Source organism: Anopheles coustani, chromosome 3, assembly GCF_943734705.1.
Source record: "Anopheles coustani chromosome 3, idAnoCousDA_361_x.2, whole genome shotgun sequence".
NCBI lineage: Eukaryota > Metazoa > Arthropoda > Insecta > Diptera > Culicidae > Anopheles > Anopheles coustani.
In genome coordinates, this window is record NC_071288.1 from 58,882,776 (window position 1) to 58,910,732 (window position 27,957).

The window sequence follows — 27,957 nt, forward strand, 5'->3', positions numbered from 1 at the left end:
AGGTATTTTCAATTCTAAGGTTTTCTTTATTCGAATCGGTTCTCTAAGCCGTTGCTTTTGACCAAGACCACGGTAGTTAGACCAAAGACAAACGGGTGTAAGAACGTGCGTTCCACGTGCGATCACTTGATCGTGATTTTATTCGAGCGGCATCATCACTACAGCTGAAATTCGTCTGCCTTCCATTCGACCTTTAAAACAAACAGACGTTTTTCAAAATCGAATTCTTGCTACATTTTCTGTTTCTTTTTCATTTGTTGTTATATATCTTACACAGTGGATTTGAAAATGTGTCCCTTAAAGCTAACAGGAAACCACCCCTTAGTACACTCGAAAAACTTCCGGAAAAAGCTGTAGGATAGTAGTATAAGGTATCGTGAACCAGCCGAATGGAAGCACTGTTTTAAACGGCTATACGTTGGACCGTTGGTGTATACTGGCAGCTGCGGCTACAGAAACCACTGCCTCGACTATACAATATTATAATTTACACATGGGCACCAGAAAGATGTAATTCTCATGAATCTCCACAGCATATAAGTTTTACGCAGAAGCAATGAAACATCACCATAGCCATTCCACTACACTCATCTAAAGAGTGTTGGGTTTCGCTTGCAAACGTTATTATTATAGAGGATTCTTAACTCTAGTCATCATGCGTGTCCACACGCGAAAGCCATTTACTATCATGTATATTCGCGTTACAATATCACTCCTGTACACAAATCTCACAGGCAAAGTGGAGCTCTATTCCATAAACTTAGATTCTCGCGGGAGGGGGGGAAGATAAAAAATCTTAAGTTAAATATTTATAAACGGGAACGATGCAAGTCGTACCGATGCGTTTGTTCACTCACTAGGAAGAAGTACGTTATCTGGAAAACCACGATGAGAAGAAATTATCGATGCGAAAAGACGGGGTCATGGACTTTGGAAAAGCGGGGTGTAAGACCATCCTCTATGATGTTAGGTTATGCGAACACCAATCCCTTAATGATAAAACAAAACTAAAGTGATGAAGTATGTATGGAATCTAAATACAAAAGAGTTGCGATGAAATAGTAAGCATGAACTTAGTCTTTTGTGCGGGTCAGGTGTAACTGCATCAGAATTAACTTTTCTGTGATTTGCACCTATTTTTTAGCTTAACTATACATACATTCCGTCCTTCGTACGCTTCAGACGCCCTTTCGCTTTTTCTCTCTCTTTCTTTCTCTTTCTCTCTCTTTTTGCTCTTACATACATTCGCTAACACACATACTGCTTTTTTGGGGGACTCGTTCAATTAGTTTACGTACAGAGTTTACAGACAATCAGTTCATTCTAGAATGGTTGGTAACGTTCAGGATTGGGTCAGGGCAAGGGTCGTCAAGGAAATCTCATGTCGCCCATGTGTCGCAGTTGGTGTAGGCTGCTCTGGGAGGCGGTCCGCTGCGGCGGTTGCCGGGGATAGTACAGGTTGTGCTGGGAGGACGAACGGTGCGGGTTCTGCTTGTAGATGCCTTCCGGTGGGGAAAACTTTCGTGGGCGCCGTTCGTCACTGTGGCGTCGGCCCCGATTGTCGCTCTCGTCCGAGAACTTTCGTCTGTTGGGGACGACCATGTTGTGCTGGTCGCTGGAAGGACCACCGCCCTGTGCTACGTGATGGCCGCCCCCAGTGTTGTGGTTGTGGGTATGGCCACTGTTGCTGCTGCCGGCGGCGCTGCTGTCGTTCGAGAGCCGCTTCACGTGGCTGGTGTCGTAGACGTAGTAGCGGTTCGTGTGCTGGTAGTCGGTATCGTCCAACATTTCGTCGTCAACGAACGTCCGGTTGTCTTCGTAGCGCGACTTGTACCGCTCGTCCTCGGCCGACCTCCGGCGATCGCGCCGATGGTCTTCCGGGCGGTCGTGCTCCAGGTCTGCTGAGCGCTGCTTCCGAGTAGCCGTCGTCGTTTGGCCTTGGGCCACGTTCAGCAGCATGTCGTCGTAGCCGTACCGGCCGTTGGCCACTTTCAGCGGAGGCACTTTGCTGGCCGTCTTGGTCCACAGCGCTTCCTGGCCGTACAGATCCAGCATTGGCTGGAACTGGCTTTGGCCGGTGAGATTGTGCGTCGAGCGTCGCCAGCCCTCCTCGTACCGGCGGCGAGTGTTTTCGTCTTCGATCGCCTGCCGACGCTGGGACTTGCTGCTGGAGCTTTCGCTCGAGTCCTCGCCGGATGTGCCGATACCGAGGTCTTTATCCTCACCGTACGCCTTGTACGGTGCGCCGAGGAAGTTCTTACTGCCGAACGCTCCAGTTAGGGCGAGCTGGGGATGGGAAATGCAGTACGGGTGCGGGTAGGATTTCTCCACCGCCGACAGTTTGTGATCGTCGTCCGGATGGTAGTTGGAGGTGCAAGAGCCCGGCCCAAACAGGGACAGCAACACCGGGAGCAAGAACAGTCCGTGCATGGCACCGAAGAAGATCACCAGGAAGACCATCTTGAAGAACACGAGGAAGATGTAGCTGTCCGCCAGCAGGAGCGCCACCACGCCGAGGATCGTGCTCGTGCTACCCTGTACGATCGGCATGCCGAGACTGTAGAGTGCCTCGCGGACTCGCTCATCCGGCGTGCGCGCCTTGGAAGACATGTACGTGTAGCAGATGTGCGCGGTAAAGTCCACCGAAAAGCCGATGCACATGATGAGGTTGATCATGGAGATCGAGTCCAGGTTCACGTCCCACAGGGCCATATAGCCTGCGACACCTAGCTCGATGGAGATGATCGAGAACGCAACCCAGAGCGAGCACAGGAAGTTCGGTATGAAGATGAACGATATCAGCATCATAATCAGCGCTCCGACGATCATCGACTGGATCGAGGTTGGCCGCACGAGCTCAAACTGATCGAAGAACACAAAGTAGGGATGGAAGACAGTGGCGTTCAGAGGCGAATCCTTGCAGATCTGCCGCAAATCCTTGACCATCACCTTCTCGTGGTTCGTGTCCGTAATGTTGACCGCCTGTATCATGAAGCGCGAGGCGAGTATCTTCGTGCCGGCTTCGTTGAACTTGACATCTAGCGAGAACGGATTCGCCGGGAAGAGCCAAATCTGCAAACGGCGAAGGAAAAGGCGTTTAGAGGAGACTTTCACAGCACCATACGATGAGAATTGCAACCAGTTCTTACCTCTCGTAGTGCGTCGATGAATGCCTGCTCGCTGTCCAGCGTCAGGTTGAGGTAGTCATTGTTGCGATCCACGTACGATATGAACGATCGAAGCCAGGACTCGCTGTAGAGCGGTGACGTGACGTACGAGGTGTTCTCGAGCGACTGCATCAACTCCTCGATCTGCATCTGCGTGTGTGGATCGGAATAGTTCTGATCGCCGGTCACGATCACCTGGATCCGGTACGGGAACTCGCGGTAGTACTCGTCCTCCAGGTCGAAGAACTTCACCGAGTACGAGTCGGCCTTGGACAGCTTGCGGCGCTCCAGGCCCTCCTTGATCTTCGTCAGCCCGAAGCAGGCCCCGCCAAGGTAGGCGGCAAAGATGACCAGAATGATGGTTTTCGTCCAGCCCTTGTTCAGTATGCGTGCCATCGTTTCGCGGAAGAACGCCATCAGCGCGTGCTCCTTGTTGTCGATCGGATTATCCGGATCGTCCCGGTTGATTCCGCCGGTGTTCAACTTCCGATACAGCCATGATCGTTTTTCTGTGGAAGTGAGCGCAAACAAGAGAAGAATGACTTAGAATGCGTTCTTCTGCTTTTATTGATGCTAAAAAAAATCAAATGTAACGTATAAGGATCCATTAGGAATGAATTTGTACTTGATAGAGAAGAATTATAGCTTATTTTTCCTCGCAGCAATTCTCATACACCATCAGTTTTTGTTCGCTCTACTCAATTCGCTTCATGACTTCGTTCTACGTTTTTCATTCCCCCGGTGCAATAAAAGTTCCATGGGGTTAATGGCTTATCAACAGTTTAGGTTAGCTAAAATCCTGCTACTTTTTATAGTGTCCCAGTTGTCTATCAAAATCAGATCCACTTTAAAGACTCTGTTAGGTTCCTCTGCAAAACAAAAAAAAACAGCTCGTCAGCTCGTATTATAAGCAATTTGAAAAAAGTATGCTTTTTGAATGTTACTTTCAGCTATTCTACATCTTTTTTTCTCTCTTTATTCATCTCTGTTCCTCTCTTAAAAGGAATGCTGTAGTAACTACTTCAAATTCGCAGTAAACCGTTGTCGTACTCTGCAAAGCTCTGTGTTGAACCTTGAACCAAATTGAGCATTTGAAAGGTCGGTAGATATTAAACAATGTGTGAGTACGCTTTGATCTTTCAATTGCTTAAGTAAAATGCAGACCACCATCCATGTTTGTCCTAAACCTAATTATCGTTACTTTATATTTCTTACGCAGAATGAACGGTACGCAGTTACTCTGGCATAATTTTTCTTTCGTCCGAGTGAAACTATGCTCGCTCAGCGAAGCCAAAACATGGCTACAAACTTGCCAAGTCCGGGAATTCACACTTGCCTGTATACATAAGCATGACATTGAAAGAAATGCTCACACTCCACGAGGAAAAAGCACTTATACTGCGTTCGCTTTCGACCGTCGTTGGAATGTCGCGCTCGTTGGTCAGCGTCGTGCTGGCATCCTCGATTTTTTCGCTTTTTTTTTTTTAATTTTGACTGCGTACGTCACCCTCTTGGCTCAGGCCACCCCAATCTTCCAGACCGGGAACGTGACCAAACTGTATCTTGCCTCGCCGTGGATGACGAAGGAAAGTTTGCGCGAGGCACTTCCAACCGGACCAGGGCAGGTGTTGAAGGAAAGCGAAAATCATTCTCCCATCCGTCCGTACCCAACCATGGACCATCTTCCGTCCGTGGTCGAGGTCTGTAGGACCCGGCCCAACCAGTCTCCGTATGACAAGTGACACACTTTCGTCCGTCGTTGGATTCTGCGGTGCAGCGGTTGGTGTGGCAGATATGTGCGTATGTCTGTGTATCCAAATGTCCTCACATGTAACGATGGCGAAGAGTGGTCGGTCGGTCCTCGGTCCTGAAGCGTCCACCAGTTGGACCGAGGGATTTTGATTCGGTCGTCCAGACTGTGGTACTATCGCCGGAGGCAGTTCGTTTGCTTTTGGATTTCATCTTGTCTTTGTAGGAGCATTCCATTTTCGTTGGTCATTTTTACGTTCAATTCGTTCAGGTGGGAAGAAATACTCTTTCGCCCAAAATTCACTATTCACTCGGCAATCCACAAGTTTTGGTCGACGTATCTTAACCCACATACGTTCGACTGATTTCGGCTTCCCCGACGTGTCCATTCGTTATGGTTTTCCCCGGCACTATGCTGGAGGTGATTGATTCCTTAAGAAAGAGTTGGTTAATGTTTCCGTCAAGTATCATCGTGGAAGCCTTTGAGTACCCAGTTTCACTTTCGTAGACATTCGATCGTTGCCCTATTAAAGTGTCGATCTGGTTGGAATGCCATTCAAGTCCCCAGTTATTGTGAAGTTATTGTAAATTACGAAAGGGGATACATCGTTGCAAGAATTAGCAATAATTTTGAAACGGAGTTCAAAATTCAATAATTAATATTTTCTTTGTCGGCTTATAAACATTTTCATATTTTCATTTAAAGTTTTTAATTTACAGCTTGGCCATTACTTTCGTGTCACCGATTCCGGAAATGGATTACTAACCGGCTCTTTCTCACGATTTCGAAAATCAAACCATATCCGCCAAATAGCAAACCAACGGCGAAGCAGCCGTGCGGGAAACTAGTCGCACCAACTGTGCCGAAACTATCCTTCGCGTCATCATCATCATCATCAACATCACCACCGTTATTGGCGGTCCACAAGCGATCGACGAAACGCGACTGGCCACATGGCAGCCCAGATGTTGCCCATCCGAGCAGCGCACTACCGGTACCAGTTTTGAGCTATGTTGACAATTTCCTACATGCTTTACCGCGGGCATAAAATGAGACTGAGACGTCGGACAAGAAGCGGCAGGTTGCGCTCATCATAACGTGCTTCTTCGAGGCGAGCAACCTCTCGATCGAGTGGCACTGGAAATGTATAGGAATTGCACTTCCGAGTCAATGAATGAACGTGGAAAACTTCCAATTTCCATCCCTGTCCATCGTGCGCGTTGTCGATAGATCGCCACACGAAGTATGGCGCGTGGCGCAATACTAGGCATCTCGTAGGCATTTCGTAGGACCGCGGCTTATTTGTCGCGGTGTAGAACTTGTTCGCAGTGCGGTTGACCATCGGCGGGCAGAGTCCGAAAAGCTTTCCTTCACTTGCGGGGACCGGTTCCGGTGCACTAACAGCGTGTACCAGATGCGTTGTCGAGATGGGAAAAATCGTTGGCGGTTGTAGTTGTTGTTGTCGTTCAATCTTTGCCACTATCCTGTGTTTAAACGGTTATTGACCGCCAGTAAGGTTGGGTACTCGCCGCTCGCGTCCCAGAATCGTTTATAAACTCCGAAAAGGTCACCCACTTATATTGGCCGATAGAAAGTTGATCATCAATATTTCATGCGTCGCACGGTGGGCTGGACGTGGATGTGCGGAAAAACTTTCCCAAGCTAGTCGTACACGGTGGCCGCCATGTGCTACGACAACGCACCACGCCGGACGACGGTTCAGGGTATCTATTTTATTGACCTCCAACCACAAGACAAAACAAAAGAAGATGGAAAAGAAATGGGAAGTTTTGTTCCGCGAGGATGAGCAAAAACTGAAAGAGAAATTGCCATTTTCATACCTTCACCTATGCCCTCGTCATCATCGTGTCGACTTTAGGCTTGTCAAAGGCTTCGTTAAGAGCAGAATCATGACCCGCAGTGCGGCGGCTTTCGATTTATCTCTAATAATTCGCATTTACCGTCGCTTTTCTCTAAGTTGTTGACCCTCCCATCAATTTTATCGATTTATTGTTCGAAAAGTTGCCATCGATCAGCGATTACTGCCACTTTTCCTTTTTATATCATCCCGTACGAAAGCATTCGACGACCTTCGACGTCTCGTCTACCAGCGACGATGTCTGACACTTCCTGTTCCGACGCCTTTGCTGGTGTGTCTGCTCTCCGCCAGCGCTTTTTCTCGCATCATGTGCGTGATTATCCAATCTACAAGTTCGGGAGTCATCGGTCTCCAAATTAAGTGAATGTGTATCTTAGTGGCAAGTAGTGAACTACCGGTTTGCTGCGAGATCTGTGGAACTTGCGAGTGGTTACAAACCTTGTGACGGGAGAAAAAACAAACAAACACAGAAATAAACCTTAAAAGGGACGGATAAACCTTTATGTAACTGTACACGCATCTGAATTTGTATCCGATTGCGAGACTATTGCCCGCAGGTTAGATCATAACTTCATCCGGCGAGAGAATGAGACTCCGGGTGGACGTGTAACTCCTCGGTGTAGTTTAGAGTCTTTGTGACAATTATAAGGCAGATTTGTAGGTCATCTATTTCAAGCGGTAAAATTGTGTGTTTGAAGGGGTTGTTGCATGCCTTATAGAAATCTCAAAATGCGTTAACATTTGTAACATTTACCACAATTGCGTACCACGCAGTAGATGTTGGCGATGAAATTCAACCGCGTTGCCCTCGGACCTACGTTATGGTGACATTTTCTCATGTGGTTTAATGTTGTATGTTATCTTGCGACAGCCTAGATCCGCCCAGCTGACGGCGACTGGCTGATGGTGGATGGCGAAATGGCACGTGTTGGCCTCGTCGGTAGCTTCTTCGGCCAGTCGGACCCAAGTGGCAAGGTTACTGTGCTACACTACCATCCGGTATACGTTAATCCGTTCGCAAAACGAGCCCGAGCATGTTCTTAGCCGGTTGTCTTCCAACGACGGTCATAAGCCATAAAAGATGTCTTAAGCGTCGCAAAACGGCAACGATGATGATCAGGCGCAGTTAAACTAGCTGTACCTGCATTGCACAGTGATATGTAATTACCGACCCCGGCAGGCCAAGTACCTAGATTCTGCACGTTGCACACACGTTCTGTTTATGGCCTACAGTTCCGACTGATCCACGTCTAGCGTCGGCTTCGTCGATCGTACTGGTGCAACCTGTACCGTACCGAACCGGTGGCCGAAGTTAGTTGTGGGACCAGGTTCGGTAACTGCTAAACGGCCTATGCGCGACTATGCTTGCCATTGCCGTTTGGGTTGGGAGAGACCAGCGATATACACATACAGAACGCAACATTATGTAATGAGACCCTGGTGGCAGGTTGCTTAGCCACGAGCTTTATATTAGTGGCCAGTATCAACCAGTGTACGCCGGTGAAAAGGAGATGGTGCTTTAGTTTGTAGTGTATGTATTTATCGATTTAGTAGTTCGGTTTTGGGCCGGGTAGAACATTAAGTAAGGGTAGTTTAATTTGGAATCGACTTGAACGTCCACAGCTGTTAGACGAGTGTTGTTGTAGATGGCGTTTGTATATTTCTTCGCTTTCGGTTCCATTAACCTGGCAGCTTCTAGAGATTTCTGGCATAGGTTACAGAGTGATAAGCTGCTGTCTAATCTTCATCCAATAACGTTTTATCTTTATAGTCAGCAGGTTATGTATCGAAGGTTTCAACAATTCACTGTTAACGACATAAAGTACAGTTTCTCTTCACATTACCGCTAGAAAATAGACCGGCTATTAGTTACTGTTTTTGTTACCAATTGTTACATGAATCTCTCGACACCAAAGGATGCAATTTATGAACTCAATAAAACAGCAATGTGAAATCGTTTACAAAACGTGCTCCTGTTCACTTCTTTTGACATTCGACAGCGACGCACAGCAAGTGGCCGATGATCCGGTAAATATCGTTTACCAGACCGCAACAGGCCCGAAAGTACGCGTGGCCCAACCATTGGCATAATGCGAGGCGTGGTAATTGCATTGGGTAAGATTGTACCACTAAATTGAGAGATTGATTCGATTAATTTACAACCTGTGTTATACAAGCAGCCCGTTGAATAACGTAAATCAGTCATACTTGCTGTCGTACGCACATCCAAAATTGGACGCGCAGTTCAGTGAAAAGGAGCTGTGTTTTTTTGGCAGAAAGTGTGGTATCGGTTGGGATACGAATGTATTACTCTTATCTGTCGGATTTCGGTTTTCCCGGCAGATGGTTTACTGTCTGCGTCAATATAACATACTTTTTGTTTTTTTGACCACGTCCTCACGCCGGTACGCACCCAAAAATTATACTTGACCCACTGCTCGAGTAACGAAACTAGTAAAATCCCCGTGAAGCTGTTTCATTGTGTTGGCCTTTGTCCGGCAATCACGGTTACATCTTCACCGAGCCTCAAACAATATGACATAACACGGTTTCTTCAGCTGCAACCCATTCCCGTTCGTTCGTCCCATAGCACAGCTGGACACTGTGCAAGCAGTGTGAAGCTGTGTTGTCATCTCGCAAGCGGGAGCGGAACGTTTAGGTCAACGAAATACCATTCAAATCCATCCCGAGACCCCATCCCTGTCCGGTGTTAGCTCTTCGATTTGGGCTTTGTTTTTTTTTTTTTTTTTTGCGAAACCACATCCTGCGAAACGAACCATCATCGATTACACATCAGCTTCCCCGGACTTGATGGAAGTTCCCGCAGGTTTACTTAAGACTTTGCGCGTGCGAGTCGTCACACTGAACGTTCATCGGAGGAGAATGTCAATGGAGGCTTTGACCATCCAAAAAAAAAACCAACACCATCCAATGGTGGCACATGGCAGATGAAAGCATACATCTATAAGTAGGAGTAAAAGGTGGCACACTTCTTTGGGGACATCATCGGACACTGTTGCGTAATGGAGACTTACAGTTCGGTTCGGATGAGTTGGCATATTTGTTATGCCGCTGTCTGATGTTTTAATTAATAATAACAACACATGTGCTGATCTCAAAAACTCAAAGCTGTTAACAGCTGTTTCGCTGATTAATTTACACATACAGCTAAAAACAGGAGGATGTTAATCGTTTCTGGAAAGGAGTCTCCCGGATGTTAGCTTCAATGACTATACATATTTCATAATTGCACTTATTAATGATGACAATCTTATCAACTCTGCCTCCATGCCTTTCTGCAAAAAGCCGCATCTCAACTCAAATAAAAGATCCCATATCGCCCATCAAGTCGCTCACTTCCGCAATCTTGACCACCACTTGACTACAAGTGATTCTGGACCAATGATCTTGCCATCGTTCCCTATCGTCTGGCGGAGATCGTGTGTCAAACCGGGAACAACCGTTTAAGCTAATTATCGTGTATATTGGATTATTACACGTTGTACCGGCGTGGACGCATTGGGGGAGGCAGCGTCTTTCGGGAGGAGCATTTTGTTTCTGGAAGTCAGTCCGTAACGGGTTTCTCCCGCAAACTGTCTCCTCTGTGATTGTTAGCGCTCCTCGGAGGTTCTGGATCCACGAGGAGCTATAGCGGACACACAAAAATTCATCGCCCCTCTCTTGTAGGATCTCGGACGAGTTGGTTAGTGTGTCGTGTATGTGTTAGTCGGCGGTGTCGACCGGGACGTATCGTAAATAATCTGATTTATTCACGTAAATGACTCGTTTCCGTTTGGCTCGCGCCTGCATCAACCAGCATAACCAGCCGCACCGTCGTTGTATCGGTCGCGTGTACACGGTCAAATGATACCGTCAAATTCTGGAAAGTTCGCGATCTATCTCGTCAACGACCGAAACGTAACCCGGGCGGTTGAATTTGGTGAGTTGCTGGATTGGTATGACAATTCTGGAGTGGGATGTAATCTCGTTTTAAACTCATAATCCTTGTTCAAATCTAAATTTTCGAGTAATCCACCATTGGATAAAATGCAGACATACTTCCCACTGAGATGTTGTAGTAGCACCACCAGTCAGGTGCGTAGCCAACATTGAAGTACTGTTACTCTCCTGCTTTCCATTACACTTGATTCCCTTCATCAAGCTGCGGATCAACTTCCTCATGCCTATGTGCGACCTTTCCGCGGCTACAATCATTCACCGGCAAATATGGCGTGATAAAAACAAACTCATACATACACTCATGAGCTTCATTACGACGACAAGCCTGACAAGGACGAAGCACACGTCTGCGAACAGCTAGAATTCTATAACGCCGGTGACGTACATGTGCAAGGAAGCGAATCTGTCGATAGGTGGGAAGTTTACTGACCCTAAAACCAGTGTTTGCGGTCTAGATGGGTTCCATCGATCACGATCCGTTCATCAATCCGTGGCGAGTACTGCCGACGAGTTGTGGCGTGAAATCGAGGGCAGTGGAGTGCACGCGATCATGTCATACTTGTTGTTATTTTAGTTTTAGGTTTAGCATTTTCTCGGTTTTGAAGTGCTAGCTAATGGGGACGAATGTTTTATACAGCGGCTGAAAGGTGAAGGATTCGAGTAATATGGATTGCAAATTCGAACTCTTTTCCATAATCATCAAATATGATTAATGGTTTTCCGTTTCCACACCAACACATTCAGTGAAAAAGGATCGTGAAAAGTATATGAATTTGATTTCTATCGCCAGAATAAGTTCCTCTTGTGCCAAAAAAGCCATAAACAACAAATCGTTATGAAAGGTATGTCGTGTTGATAGATGAACACAAAGTGCAGCTTTAAGCTCAAGTGTTTACAGTCTGATCGCAATATCAAGTAAACCAGTTTAACGAAAACCCACCCATGAGTCGTGGGCAAGAAGCCGCTAGTCAGACCTACTAGCCTTGAGAATGCGTTCGCTGAAAATGAATCAAAGTTTAAATCATCAGGTGAAAGTTGTTCTCCACATCCGCTCTGCACTCAGACCTCTGGGTTGAATGAAACAACGAAAGCAAAAGTAACCCCCTGCATGCTGAATAAACCGTGGCACGAATTTGTTTTTGTTGTTTTTTTATCCCCGCTCATCAGCGTTCTGTCTACATGCCTGACTAACGATGGCACCCATGTTTGGGCAAAGCCGAGGAGGAATTGGCCCAATATTGACGACGTTCGCTACGGTAAATTTCCCATTACACTTTCATTGTCACGTGCAAGGTCTTCCTCGTGCCAAACCGTGGCCTGCATCCGTCACAGTACATCCGAATTTAATTGAATGTGCCTCGCACCTAATGAACTTCAATCCTTGGCCATCGATGATTCTCTTTCCCCCTACGGGTTTCCCGCTGAATAACCCTGCGCGAGTGCGTGCGGCATCTCGAAATGGAAGAAATCGAGCATCGCCAGAAGAACGAGTTGATTCGTTATGTAACCGCCGAGCTTCAAAAACGGCACACTGCCTCCAGGAAAAAAGGAAGGTTGTTGAGGTATCGTGAGGATCTCTCAGTTTCGTCGGAGAGACGCTTTTTTGTTGTCGTTTTGACGCACACCAGAGCTCTGGGCGTCATGATTTACTTTCCTGTACCGTTCATGTTTTACGACCATGAGGTGTGGGGGTACGTATGCCAATGAACATTTTAGGTCGCGCACCCCATGACATAATCAGCCTCATATGAATTTTAAGATGAAAGCCACAACTCTTGTACTAGAAATGGTACGCCACTTGCAAGATAGACTTTTGATTTCGAAAATTAACATTCAATGATGCCCTGGTACTTGCGATACATTTTTAACTCGAATAATTACATGAAAGTTATTTTTCCTTGGGTTTGGTATATGATTTTTCATGTTTGCTATTCATTGAAACTACAATTATTTAATTCATAATGAGCAATATCCATATATCAATCAAAGATATTGCATTAGCCGCTACATCTTTTAAAATTGTAGCCCGTTTATTGGGTGGAGGAAGAACACCAAACATTCGATATTTAAGCTGCAATTGAACAACTGTCGCATGTAAAATAAAAAAAAATTGGCCATTGCGAATATCATTTGCATGAGAAGTCAAAATTATCATCTTGAATGATGCATGAAATGCATTTTGGGATATAAGCATTCTCTTGAGACACTGCACAGGAACACCTAAAGATTAAAAAACTAACGACAACCTACTTGATGGTGTATTTGTACCTCTATCAGATGATTTCAGACAAACACCTTCGATATTCCCCAATCTATCTTTGTTGATGAGATCAACGATTGCCTGAAGTCATCGTTGTTATGGCGCAATTTCAATAAACTCCTTTTAGTTGAAATTAGCATATTTTGTAGAAAGATATATTATTTTTAGAGTTGTGTAAATCAGATTCCGTTTCATCAATTTGAACGATTCTTTGTGTTTTAGGGATTCATGAATCTTTCATTGAGAGATTCATGAATCCCAAAGACACTGATGAAAAGTGATAAGTCAAAAATGGGTAGCCAATGAAAGAATGAAAGAATCGTGAGAGATCCATGAAAGATTCATGAAAATTCATTAAGCTTTGAAGATCCGGATCCTCAAAGATGCATGAATCCATCTGAATAAATCTTAGGTGAAAGATTCGTATGAATGAATCTCGTCAAAAGATTCATTAAGCACAATTATTGTGAATATTTTTTGTTTTTCAATATACACACTATTAGACTTATCGATTAAAATGTAAATTGCAACATTCAAAATTTTATACGGTTTTCGGTTTAATGTTATCAACTTTTTACAATTGAAACCTACAACATAATGTCTGCATATAATAAAACATTTGCATTTGTCGTCTCTTTAGTCTAAGATAGAAACTTCGATAAAGGATTGCAAGGTTTCACCTTTCAATGTCGTCATGGTGCTGGGCTAGGTGAAAAATGTTCCCCTTTTATCAGAATCGCCGATTATACCGACCCAATAAAAGGCACACCCCTCTCGAGCATCGTCGCTGTGCGAGTAACGATAAAAAAGGGTCTCCGGGTACCGATAACTCGTCGTTCGACTCCAAAGTAGCTCACTCTGCGTCCACTACTCTCAGCTCTGGTGGGAAAACCTCCAACTAGCTCCAGCCGACACAGAATCAAGTTCCCGACAAACTCCAACGCGGAAAGTGCAGGCATGCAATGAGGCGAAAGCAATCGCATCGCCCTATTCAAAGCTGTCGGACGGAGGGCGTTTTCAGTTAACATATACACAAATCTTCGCCCCGATGGACGAACACCTCCTTGGGTGATGTTGAAAATTATTGTAGGTCGCTTTCCACCGCGATGATATCACGCGATCAAGCGTTCACTCGTCCCTTTCCTTTCCAGCGCATCCGTCGGTTGGCCGTGTGGCAGGTAGTGATCATTAACCGGCCATCTAATTGATCCGGACACGGTCCCCTAATAGAACTCGTCACGCCCGTCGTCGCGGTCCAGTCCGGTCCGGTGCACTGTCGTTAGTGTCGGCTGGAACCGCGTTTCGACACACATCGCTCGTTTATTCTAATGCTTCCCCTGCAGTCGTCCTGCCAAACAACACACCCCCGTCCTGGGACGTCTTGGTTGCACGGTGCATGCTGCATGGTGCTTTCAGCCAGCTACTTGCAATGGCCGCCGAACACCAAGTTTGGTTTGGTCGGGGCAGGGGGCGTGAATGGCTATTGGGAGGCGTGATTCATGATTTAGGAAAATACCGGTGGAAAACCGCATTTTCACAGGGAGCGCTCTTGGACAGGAACTGGTGAAAGGCAAGAAGCATTGAAGCCGCCGGTTAGCTCCTCTTGGGCGTCGTATCCCGCCGACGGTTGGCCATAAATTGGTTCGGAATAAATTGATAAAAAGAAATTTTGCGTGGGCCACACATTGATTCTTTTAGTTCGCATTCTAACGGATGCTGGAGCCCCCGCGGTGTGTTTTCATTGCGGTCAAAGCCTAATCTGGTCCACACCCTCTTCTCCGAGGGGTACCGTTAGTTCAAATGCGCCCTGGGTTGTCCTTTGCAAGGGAGGAGTGCTTTCGGGAAGGGAAATCCAAGCAATAGGAACGAGTGTGAGAAAACCATCGCTTAAATGAAACTGAGTGAGCAGCGTGTTTGCGATGAAAGCTAGGTTCGCCACATTTGAACAAGTGAAGACGGAAGCGAAAAACAGTTATTCCAGCTATCTGGAGCTACTTTTTGCCCGCTCTGAAAGGATTCAGCCCGACAGCAATCCGAAGACTGCAGAGGCGTCCACAATGCGGGAGTGCCTTTCTCCGGTTGAATAGATCGGCCAGAAATTCTGGAAGGTGCAAGCGTAAGAAGCAATCCTATCCTATCTTAGCTTAAACACTCCCATCAAGATGCTTGACAGTGACAATAATACCGTCCCACCGGCCGGTTATCGTCCCGATGTCTCGGAATGGGGGTTTTAGCAGTTTAATTCCTCAATTAAGCCAAGAGCCGATCGTCCATCCAACCTTGGAGCATACCTATCGCGTGTGACCCCATCCGCCGGCGACGCCGTTAGCATGCGATTTTAAATAGTGACATAATCAGATTAATTTCGCGCTCGCAGTTTGCGATCGGCATCGGCTTGGCGCATCGAAAAGCATTCAGGTTTGTTCGTTCGTTCGAGCCAGGGGTTCGTCGCTTGCGTGTAGGATGCGTTTTACGTTCACGAACACCGTTGGATAACGATAATGGAAGGTTATAACTCCTCTTGTTTTTCGTTCCAACCCTGAAAGGAGAGCGCAATTTTCGAGTCCGATGCTTTCCGCATCTACAACCGCATCTAGGGACGATATGAACATGTAGATGCACTCATCTAATAGGTTCTAACAAACGATATGTTCGAGGCGTAATTTTTCGAGAAATCACTTTATCAGACTGTGATCAAATCGCCCTTCCATGCTGGCATTGAATAGGTTCTTAAGCCCTCTGATAATCGACCTATAAATCGTCGCTATTAGACGCATCGAACAATTTCCGCGTGAAAAGATCGTGAAAGCAACGTGTGTTTGGACGTGCGGGAAGCGCGATTCTCCCCGAGGGGTAAGTGGTGAGTCGCATCGGCCAACTGGCTGGTAACACCTTTTAGAGCTACATAGGCAGAGCTAACGGGGTGACTGCCCCAACGTGGCACAGTTTAACGCTGTATGGCGCGTGTTGCCGCTTCCACCTACCTTTTATAGCAACCGATTCCGGTAGAACCTTGTATCCGAAGATGGCATGCAGATTTTTGAACTCGCAGTGACCGGACACGGCCATGCAGCCGGCGAAGAACGTGATGTGCCAGAGGTAAGTGAAGCAGACGGCGAATCCGCTGTACGCGCAGAAGATCTGCACCGACGGGAACGGGCTGAGGATGCCGATCCAGAACGAGATCATATCGGTCAGCGAGGTGATGGTGATGGACACGGCCGCCTCGGACATCGTGTGGCCCATGCGCTCCGGCACCGACAGCTTCACCGACGTGCGTCGCCAGGCGGCGAGCATCACGAATGTGTCGTCAATACCGATACCTGTTGTGTTAGAGAGAAGAAAACAAAATAATTGAATCGTTTAACAGGTGTTATTCCTCATGCTGTTTGGATAGGAAGATTCGGGGCAGACATTGTACTCGGGCACGCGATCCAGGACGCATTTGCAGAAGGTGTTCCACCTGGGCAACACTGTGTGGCATTGCCTTGTTGGTATTCCGTGAGCAGCTCCTACCGCGCTGATAATTGTGACCCACACTCAAATCAATGCTCCTTCTACCTCTTTATCTCGCTCACACCATTGCCGTCTGCCTGCTTTTCTCGTCCCTCAAGGGCTTTGTGTGCAGGATGACATAACCATGCGTATCGCGATATCCACTTGCGTTTACTAAGGTGCTCTGATGTGCATGTGTGGGTGCGTGTTCAAACCGTATGTAATTCGCAGAGGTTAGATAGCCGATGGCCGCTTGCCGCTGGTCGATGATCGATGTTAGACATTGGTCTGCCCAATGGGCCAGAAGATTGCCGAGCAAAAAGGGTTGCCGTAGGGCCGTTCGGAGAAGTTGTCGAAGCTGAACGGTTCAAAGCTTGTTAGCGAGTGCGTAGTATGCATGTGTATTTTTTTTCTTAAATGTATGCAATGGCCATTCCACCCGATCAATGTCTTATCACATTGTACCACGTTGTTGGTGTTGGTAGAGCTGGAGGTTTCGCGTAGTGGGACGGCTTAGTTTCACCATGCTTACCAACCGAGAAATTTACCGTATGAATGCTTAATTACTGACCGTCGGCCAAATTTAGTGGTTTTCGTGGTTCGGAAAACCTCGATTCGCACATGGTTGGGGTCTATCAGGGTTGGACATATTGATACGGTGTTCGAGAGTTGCAGCCATCGGGCGACTACGGTTACTACGGACCGGAATATTTCCGGAGGTTCTCGGTCGCGACGCCGAGATAATTACCAACTCCGCTGTTCATGACTGGCGGGCCATACCGGATCGTAGGGGGGTGCTGTTGTGAAACTTGTCGATCACTTTTGGTACGTTGCTAGTACTAGTTGCTCGGGGCAAATAGTGGTTTCATACTCGCACGTTCTTGCGAAATCTTAACTTCATAACAACCCTTGGACTTTTAGTTTCACGATGTATATTAGTATCAGAAACGTTACCATACATTCGCGCCAGCTGGGAAGATTACTTTCGGAACAAGATCTGATGGGACCATGGTGAAAAAATGTTAAACGCAACGATAGCTCCTGAGAAGTACTAACTTCAACTACCTTCAATTAATATTTCACGGCTTATTAAAGCTAACCTTAGCCGGTTTGCTTGTGTGCACCTTGCTGGCTAGTACAAGTATGGTACAAAACTTGAGTAAAAATGGCAGCCGGAAACGGTGCGAGCTAACGCGTTCGAACAAAGGTCCGAACACTGTACGGAAGCCAATCAGACCATGATGCGTAGTTCAGGGTACTTTATGGGATAGTAAATTTGTTTCTGTATTAGCGGCAGGTAGTAACCTCCGAAAGGATTGGTTTGCGTGTATGCGGGTGTTATCGGACGGATGGTGGGATTGGGTGGCGATAAGTAAACAAGCGGCGGATTTGAAGCAAGTGCTCATTGATAGTTGTGGTATGAAGAAGTGGATTGAAGGTTCCTTGCACTGAAGACGTTCTGGTGGATGGTATAATAAACTGCGCACGTACAGCCTCACCTTGTAACATTTAGCAGAAACATTTCCTGCACTGCCAGGGCTTGTAAAACTATCTCCAGTTATTTGTAAAATAAAGTCACAAAAACAAGGACGATCAATAAACTTTTCTTCCAAAAGATAAAAATGCTTGTACACGCAGCCGCAATTAATGTTTAACCAATGTACACAAAAATGTCTCAAAAACTGTTTTGCGCGTGATCGATCGACATTCTTTATTGAAAGTTATTATTGGATACGCAATGAACGATACAATATTTGATTCTGCTTGAGTAAAAAGACAAATTGTTCCGAATATTGATCCTTACTGTATGTTCTCCCGATAAAAAATCACTGACGATCTGTCTAAATCCTTACATCAGGATTAAAAAACGGTTAAAAATAGTTTATACCAATTTAAAATGGATAAATATAAGAGTTATAAGAAACTAACTTTCATAAAAATTACTTCAAAACTGAAATAGCAACAATTTTTTTAAAAGAATTGCTAACCACATGCCGGAGTCCATGTGCGTTCGAATCCCAATCGAGACCGGGCCCTCCCCTGTACGAGAGAACGGACTATCCACATACACATAGGGTAAAATAGTCTCGTAACCCCTCAACGGGCAGGCATGACCAACAAGGTCGTTACGCCAAGAAGAAGAAGATGCCGCAGTCCATGGACATGTGGTTTGAGTAATTTTAGGCAAATGTTTATTTTATTTATGAATGCATCCATGCCAAATGCTTCCAAATCCAATTACATGATTTGAACTTTATAAATTTACAAAGTAAATTAGAAGAATTAGTGATTGAGTTGAATATTGCTATTGATTTGATTTAAATCCTAACGCATAGTTTTTGTTATTCCTCTGTCATTTGAACCCATAACTGGGATTCGAATTTCAAAAGAGTGAATGAGAGAGTAAAAGAGTTGCTAGTCGTCATAGATATTCGAATCCCAAGTTGAGATTCAAATCCCAAAAGTAAAAGAGTTACTAGTCGTCACAAAGATCGATCTCAAACTGTGACTCGAATCTCAAATAAGAATTCGAATCCCAAACTGAGACTTTACATACGAGCTATATACGAATACATATACAATTTGGGATTCGAATCCCTATTTGACAATCGAATCCTATTTTGGGTTTTGACTCTCTGTGGCAACTAGTATCTCTTTTACTCACTCTTGGGAATCGATTCTCAATGTGGGGTTCGAATCTCTATAACTAGCTTTTATTCTCACTAATTCACGCTTTTGGAATCTGATTCCTTGTTAAGTATTCAATTCTCTGTGACTACTAATAACTCATTTACCACATTGTCAATCACAAAAGAGTGAATTGAAGATTCGAATCATCGTGATAATTGTTCACTCTAATTCAAATCTTTAAAAAAAGTTGTTATTCTCATCACTAGTATTTCGGTCGATACTATAGTATCAGAACGGCATGGGATTGGTTTGCAAATCGTTAGGACAAACATGCTTTTCTCCCGTGTGGCCTAGATTCAGTGCATCAAAATTACGCCTCCCATTCATGAACCGACTTCAGTTAAAATAGCAGATCGTCAATCATGGCGCGATGTCACAAGTGGTTTACTTGACCGCCGATGCACCGTCTGGCTGAATTATCTCGCCGATTGGGTTTGCGGCGACGGTCTTCACCGTTTTCTTCGCAATTTTCAAATTTATCCCCTACACAATTGTTGCGGCACAAAATAGATTGTTGCTGCAGCTGCATGGGTATATGGGAAAAGAAAAAAAGAACAACAACCGAGCGTATCAGCAAATGAACCCAGTTGGTTCCTTTGGGCGTGCGGTTGAAAAGATGAGCGTCTCCTCACGACTCCTCGCGCATCATTGCACTTACGGCGACTGTGCTGCGTGTCTCGTAAGCCCCGAGCATAAACGTATATATAGATTGTTTACCTCATGTTTGCGTCTTTACAGTGTTCACTGACGGCTTCGAAATCGTATTGACATGCCGTGACAATTGGGCTGCAAAATAAAACCCCCAATTACCGAGTGGGGAAGCGAGCCGGTTTGCGGCCGCTCGCACGGGCACGCATTTGATTTTCCACCAAGTCCAACCGGCCGAGTGGCCGCACGAAAATGTGTTTCGACAATTCTCCACGCGTCACACCCCATCTTCACCTCGTTGGCGCCAGTTCAATTCCAGCTAACAATGCATTAGTGCGTGGATGTGCCCATTTTCCCCGCACGACCGAAAAATGCTTTCTCCCTCGCGAAATCGCCCACCGGACCGGTTTACGATGTGCTGATCTATTTGTCCATTACATTGGCCGCCTCAACCCATCCCTTGCCGCCTCCGCCGCTGCCAATTGGTCGCTCCTTTCGGTCCTGCCGGCTCTACGCTCTCGGCGTCGCGATGTTGTTGCTTGCGGCGCACCTTTCGGTGGCCGTAAATTGCCGGCAATTGAGTGCATCGGTCATGTTGATTGCTGAATTCTCCGATACATTCACACCGTGCGCGGCCCGCTCTTCGGCCACGGTTCGCCAGCCCTCGCAATCTTGCTCCCTTTTTGCTCCCCGGGCATGCACTTGCGCACTTATCTTTCGGCTCACTGGCAAATACCATAGAGTTTGGAAATTTTTAAATCTTTCTTTTTTTTTCTTTTTCTACCCGACGGCGGCGGGCACGACGTTATGCAACGGCAAAAATCCCCATGGGTATATGCTACACCCCGTGCGCCGTCGGCTCCGGACCGGAGAGGAGGTTTTCCCTCACATGGTTAATTCGCATGCTGACTGCTTGATTTCTTTTCGGTTCATTTCACTACATTGTGATTTGGCTGTGCTGGTTGCTGCCATTGTTTCGGTACACCGGGTTTCTTCTTCTTAGTCATCTGCTTCTACTGCGGCCCCAAGCATAGTGTGCATAGTATTATGGTGGCGGGAAAATAGAAAAGAAAATTCAACGACACGAGACCCCTGCCCCACGCGGTACGCCATTACCGTAATGGATAATATTTGTTAAAAAATAAGACGTTACCGTTTTATTTCGTAAGCCAATGATAGCGAAATGATTGCGGGCGAGCAAACAGAAACCCAAACAATCACACGAGGCAAACGGCAAACGCCAGACACAATCTTCCGCTGGCCCGGTTTCCGGTTTCTTCGCCGGCAGGAAAGAAAAACATCTCGTGCTTGGAAGCTGGTGTGATATGAAAAACGCACGGTGTGTGAGTGAAAATTGGAACGTTATGAGACTGGCAATGGTTACCGCATCGCAAATGGGGAAATTCTTCCACCTGCCGCGAAAATCGAGCACCAGTGAGCGGTTGAACCGGGAAGTGCCAACCCTCGTCGGGTGGCATCGAACTTTCGGAACGGATATTTTTCATTAAGAGTGTTTTCCGACTTGTTGTTGTATCCTTCAAGCGAGTCCATATGGTTCGTTTGTTTGCAGAAATTATCTCATAAAGGAAAATTGTTCACGTTGAAACAAAGCAGTAGATGCTCGTCGTTGGTTATTGTGTGCTCACATGATTGGTTTAAGAACCTTTCATTGTCTGTCCGAAAGCTGCGGTAGATGACTAACGGCGCAAAGTCCCACGAACCTTTGAGTAGAGGTGACAAAAGTCGCCGTTGTTGAGCACTCGCACGTCCGTCCCCCGGTATTGGCGAAGTGTAAACAATTTGGCTTTATTGTGCCATTTTGGGGTGGGGGAGGGCCTCGTTTGGCGCAACGGCACTCTCTCGCCGTCGAAATGGACACGTGAAAATTCCGGTAGGTCCCGGTGCTGCCATGAACCGCTGCCATCGTCGCGCCATCAGAGGCAACACACATTTATCGTAAAAGTGCAGGCGCTTGAGGTTCAGACGAGGATGCGAGGAGTAGCACCTTGCCATCGGACAGTTGCCTGCTCAAACGGGTAATTAGTATTCTACGCATTACGCGCACCATGTGAGAGTCGTACCAACTCTGCAATGTCGCCGGCGAGCTCTAGCGATGGACCCAGCTCCAGAGTGACATTGTTCAAGGAACGTTCGTTCGTTTGTTTGTTTGTGTCTGCATGCCGTTTTATTGCGGCTATTTGGTGGTCTTGAAGATAGCAGCGCTCAGGGCCGTACTACCATAATCGAATTCAAAGCGGCTGACCGATGACTAAGGATCCTAGCGACACGACCCAGTTGGGTGTCGGTAGATAACCGATCAGATATCAAGCAACGATTTGCAGTGTTTGTGTTGGGTTTGATTTAGAGGTTGCAAAACAGTTTGGCGTCAGTATGGCCGCCAGTTGCAATTTTCCTCATTACAGGCGAATGGCGATCAGAAGAGTTATTAGATTATGAAAATGAAAGCCGGTAGCCAAAAAGTCCGGCCGACGCCAGTGCGAGCGTTACGTGCGCGAGTACCGTACACAGGTGCCATCTATTTCGAAAGTCAGCCTCGTCTCGAGAAGATCGACCGGCGCCATCAGGCCAGGGATTACCTTTCGGGTGTGATCGCGTGTAATTTGCTTGGTAATCTCCGTATGTGGCGATGTATGTGGGTATGTATGCGATAGATGAGATGCGAAGAGTGACGTACGTTTTTTGGGGTCGATCATTTGAGTGTGCGAAGTAAAGGTACGTGAGGCAATTAGAGCAATGAGGCAAGACCTACCAATCATAAGAAACGGTGCCGCCAAATTGATTCCGATGAACTCGATGCCCAGGTACATGGCCAGTCCGAAGGCAGCGCACGTTGCCATCACCGCTGAGATGTTGCCCATCAGGCCGAGCCATGGCTTGGAACGCACCACGTCGCCCATCATGCAGGTCACCACGCTGGAATCGAGATTGGAAGAGAAATTCGTCGGTATTCCGGTATCGGGTAATGGCATCTCCCATTAAGGCACCTCTTCGCCTGTATTCGAGCCCTACCTAAACAGTATCATTAGGACGAACGTCGAGCTGAAGTACGGTATCACCGTTCGCGTGTTTCGCTCCAGCTCGTGGTCGAGGGTACGCGAGGCGAAGCGAGCCACGGAGATGTGCTTGAACACGCCGTTGTCCTCTGCATAGCCGACGGCCTCCAGGAACGCTTCCTCCCAGGCGGCGCCCCGTGCATCCTGGCGCTTCGAGTCGGCCGTCACAAAGTACACTAGCTGCAGCGATGGCACCGAAATGATAATGTTATCCTCCGACACCTGCGTCCCGCCGAAGAACACCGGAAACACATGCGCGTCCCACGTGACGGGATTGAACATGACTGGAAACGTAAGATTTAAATCACCCGCTTCAACCTGTGGGACAATTCGGGAATACAATACAGCAAAGAAAGCACAGGGTGAACAAAAGATTATTTTAGAAACGAAGAAACAACCGGGGATCGAAGACCGGAGACCGGAAACTTACCTCATCGATGATTTTATCCAGGTTGAGAATGTCATTCGTGAAGCATTCGTTTTCCCACCGGGCGCAGGCCTCGCGGTAGGTGAAGGTTTCCCCATCGTACTGGACTGTCGCATTTTGGATAATTCCGTCCAACAGTCGCAGCTCCTGCCAGACTTCGCTTCGTAAGAGGTTTTTGTTGCTTTCGTCCTTCGAAATCACAATTACTCGGCCGAAACGTCCTAGAAGAGAATGCGAAACAGATTCGACATGAATCGCGTTCGTATGTGTGTTGAGTTGCATTTGGCAATCGTGGTACGTTCGTGACTCAGCGGAGGGAGTGGACTGCGCTTAAGTGGATTGCTCGAATTCGGTCATCAAGGTTTAGGCTTAATCGATTTTTCTTATTTTTCCAATATTTTTTGCTTCGTTTCGCATGCCCCTGCTGTCAAAGCTTGCTAATCGGTTATAGCATGTATCTAGCAAATAATGACTGATCAGTTGATTCAATAATTAACTTTTATTTCGCTTTAATAAATGCTAGTTACTTCAGACACACATATTTGACTCCGGTTGTTAAAAAATGTTTTAATTTCAATCGTTTGACTCAAAGTAGTTTTATTTAAATGTATGGAATGGATTGAAAGGATGAATAATTTACAGATGCCTTCTTGGTCCTGCTGAATAACTGGAGTAGCTTTCAAAGTAGGCAAAGTTGTATGAGCAAGTATCTATCTGCATCAATCGATGACGGAAAACGATAACGGAATTAACGGTCATACACTGCAACGGCATTGTGCTGTGGCTGTGGGCCTAAACATCGATTAGTGTCCATACAACGCTAAAGCTTAAACCTTCGAGGAAGGTATGCAAGTCACCGTCGAAGGTCGACTTACATAACACTGCTAGTGTCTGAGACGTGCAGAACCCGTCAGATGGGGGTCGTTTGTAACCTAGACAATGATCATTTTAAGTGCTACCTTAGGTTCATTATAAACCCCGACTACTTTCTAACTGTTTGGATAAATATTCTTGTTTTAGACCCACCGAGTGTGGTTAAAATAGTTCTACGACACGTGTTTTAATACCGGGGTAAAATACACGCTGAAACAATGCACACGTTTATCGACCTCTTTTTTTGCATCATACGAAAGCTACTTTTATTATCCAAGCTACGCGTGAACCCACACGTTCGGCTATCAGATTATCGTGAAAGCATTTAGATCTATGGGCGGCGTGTGTATGACCGGAATTCAAAGTGTAGAGCGCCCTAAAAAATATTACAGTAGCGCGGAATCATCGTGAGATTATTCTTAGGCACTGGTGTGAAAATGTGCCACGTGATCACAGCGTGTCAGATGTAGATACAACTGGAATTCAACGAAGATTACGTACTGATTTGACAAAAGTTGTCAAGATGTTTTGTTTATAAAATGCATGCACTAATAACGATTTGATAAGGAATAATACCGCATCATAACTTTTGAATTGTTGCAATTGAACTCAGACTAATGGGAAAATGAACAACGAATAGGAAATGTTTTGCAAACAAGCCAGGACGAGTTACCCTCGTGCACGGAAAAACATTAGCACGTGATTAATCGAGGGTGGCTTAACTGATAACTAAAATAGATCAATAATTAGCTGCGGTTGCCCACAAAACACAATGAAATCAATTATTAGTTACAAACGGTTTACACCGGACTGGCGCATTGAATCGTTTTGCATAGGGATGCGTTCCCTGAGAATCCATCAAGAAAGCCTCTATGTGATCGAACCCCTTTGGCCTACGTCACTGTTGACCACATTATGGGCACGTGCGCTATGTTTTTATAGTCTTTATTTAATCGATGAGCGCGATGCATCAACAATTGGGCAGTTCATTTGAGAACGTGTGAATGCATGATTTGACTTAAAGCTGAACGTACTAAGTCGCGCCAATCGTTTGCCAAGCATTGTCTAGGCTCAGCTGCTTCTGATAAGCGTTTAAGATTTAGCAACATGTGAGGGTGTGTTTGTGTATGCGAAGCGTTGTTAGTAACAACTTGTTACGGTTGCAACCACCCGTTCATTGTGCGAAGGTTGCGGGCATCGCATGGTGGGAGAATTTGAGGTCGTTTTTTACCCATACTTTAAAGTGTATGCTTTACCTGTGTTTTCACTCATTCTAACAACTAGGTTGTCGCAGATACCATTTTACAACATTATCCCTCTATTGGTTTAATCCAGAATTTGAAACAATTATCATTCACTTTAAAGAAATGAAACGAAAGACTTGATCACCATGATATAAGCGACGAACCTCACAGTCATTCAAATTGTACGAAGGTTTTATACGTTGACCTGCTTTGAATTAAAACTCATGAGTTAAATACACTCACATGAAGGTTTGTTAGGTAGTGAAAAAAAAATTCGAAACCATCATGTTCCACAAGCCCAACCAGTGACTTGGCCTTAGCGTAACTGACTACGTGTGGTTATTAATGAGACATGGATTTTATAATCATTGTTATTATTCCTGACGTTTTGAATGACGTCCATTTCAATGTTCAAATACAGCTGTAGGACACAGATAATTCAAACAGAATTTTCTAGTAATTATATTAATAAATTTTATTATTTGGAATAATACATTTGGTCATATCAAGCAGGAAGAAAAATGTATGCAAAGCGATTAAACAATGTGTATAGCCCTATTTCTTGAAACTGTAATTAGCAATCGGCGCTATGTCGCCCATCGATCCGGTTTTAAATGGCTCGTTGGCCATCGAACGGAATAGAAAGTAGACAAGTGAACCCACTCCTACCGCACAGCTCTTCCCCGTGGACCGTGTAAGGCCGAGATGAAAACCTAGTAGCATATGTGGAGCGACGTTCGCATGTAACCGGTATTACTGAAGCTATATATATATATAATTCTGGACAAGTTTGTTCTTGGAATGTACTGTGAACCAATCCTTACCCGGCCGTGTAATTCGTCCAACGTTGAAACGGTGCGTATAGTTGACCTTGAAGTAGCTCTCGACGATGGCACGTTCCGATTTGCCCTCGCCGCGGATCGGCGAGAACAAATACTCCGGGTCGATTTCATATTTGATCTGTTGATAGCTGCAACGATTCACAAAACGGTATACTTTCTGCGTCAGACAGAGAAGGTAGGCTCTAGCAATAAACCAGAAACGGTGATGCTATATAGTATTGATTGTGTTATACCGCAAATGCTGAGGAGTTTCGAATCGGCAAAGCCGGTTGGTCGTAAAGCTTGGTGCTAAAACTGAACGTGTCAAAGATTAATGAAGGGACATCAATTTCGACGGCATAATACATGTACGCTCATCGTAAAGAATGACAGAGGACGGTAATAAAACAGTGCATTTCCTGGGGATAAAAGCTCAGCCGATGTTATCTAATGAGGCGGTGTACTTTTTTAAATCATTTTTGCGTGATTCAAGCAAATGCTATGCATATTGATATTTCAATATTGTTCAAAGGATTGACAAAGGCATTTGATTCAAGTTTAATGTTAGAAAAACTTTTCAAATAATCTCGTATTCAAGTGTTTTCTGGGTAGTATATACTAATAAACCTTTTGTTTTTGAATAGATTTAATTTAGTGAATAGATTAATTAGAAAATCACTAATTAAAAGCAAACTTCAAAAAAGTTACCACAATAGAATGCCTACTAAAGAAATGGTTATGGAAGGAATATAATGATTTTTGAAGGTGGTTAAACAGAAAGTTATGCATGTTTACGATACTTTGATAAAGAAATATTATGTTTTTTTATGGATCTTTACACCATTTTCGCTCACATTTATAAGGCCTGAATCTGTTTCGAGCAAACATGAAATCTACTCTCACTACCAGTCAGCTGACGCGGTGGCCTTAGCTGCTGGGTTTTACCTGTTTGCCAAAAGCAGTCTAACACCTGTGCACCTTTACGATGTTTTTCATCCCCTCCACTTTCGTTGGTCAAATTGGTTAATTAATGAATCTTTGCTATTTGGTGAAACGAATCGCCGGTTTGCGTGCACTTTCGTTTAACCACTTGGAGAGAAGTTCACACCGGACCAAATTCCTCGGAAGAGAAGCATGATGATGAGGCAGTACTAATGTACGATCATGTTACTTACCCGGTCATACACAGCAGAGCCAGCAGGACTGGCACAATCAGAAAGTAGCCTGGATGCCTTCCGATGAAGAGGCCCAGCTTGTAGAAGGATCTATTTAGCGCATTGTCTACACAGGAGATACCACAAGTCATCTGCAAAGGAATAAGACATTTATGTTCGATAAGTCATCGATGAAGAAACAGGAGGAATGCAATCGAGTGGATTCCTCTTACGCTTAACTTTACGACCTATCGGTGATGCACGCACACAAATTTAGCCTGGAACATGAACCAGCATACAAATAGAAACGCAGTGTGTTTGCGCTGGACCCACAATCAAATTTGTACCCCGTTTACCCTGGAAAACTCCCTCCGACATGCAGTGTGGGCTGCGAAGGTTCGCATAAACGATGTGAAATGGATTAAATAGTTTTTCTCCAGCTCGAGTTTACAAGTGGATGTAAAATGCAGATTAGCTGTGGGCGGACGCTGGGCGCGATAGGCAACGGGGAAGA

At 45.6% G+C, this 27,957-nt stretch overlaps 1 protein-coding gene across 2 annotated transcripts; it reads right to left on the minus strand.

Moving 5' to 3' along the window:
* Nucleotides 1–25: 25 nt before the first annotated feature.
* Nucleotides 26–27,595, minus strand: LOC131259431 (patched domain-containing protein 3). 2 transcript variants are annotated; one of them, XM_058260930.1, is made up of 9 exons: nt 27,465–27,595; nt 26,293–26,438; nt 23,355–23,572; nt 22,881–23,242; nt 22,621–22,784; nt 16,001–16,339; nt 3,150–3,676; nt 1,702–3,072; nt 26–1,632 (listed from the first exon to the last, which is right to left on the minus strand). In XM_058260930.1, the coding sequence occupies exons 1-9, from the start codon at nt 27,593–27,595 to the stop codon at nt 1,369–1,371; spliced, it is 3,522 nt and encodes a 1,173-aa protein (XP_058116913.1). In that variant the 3' UTR covers nt 26–1,368. The 2 variants fall into 2 exon arrangements, with proteins under 2 accessions (XP_058116913.1, XP_058116912.1); XM_058260929.1 differs by having other exon boundaries at nt 26–3,072.
* Between the last annotated feature and the right edge of the window lie 362 nt (nt 27,596–27,957).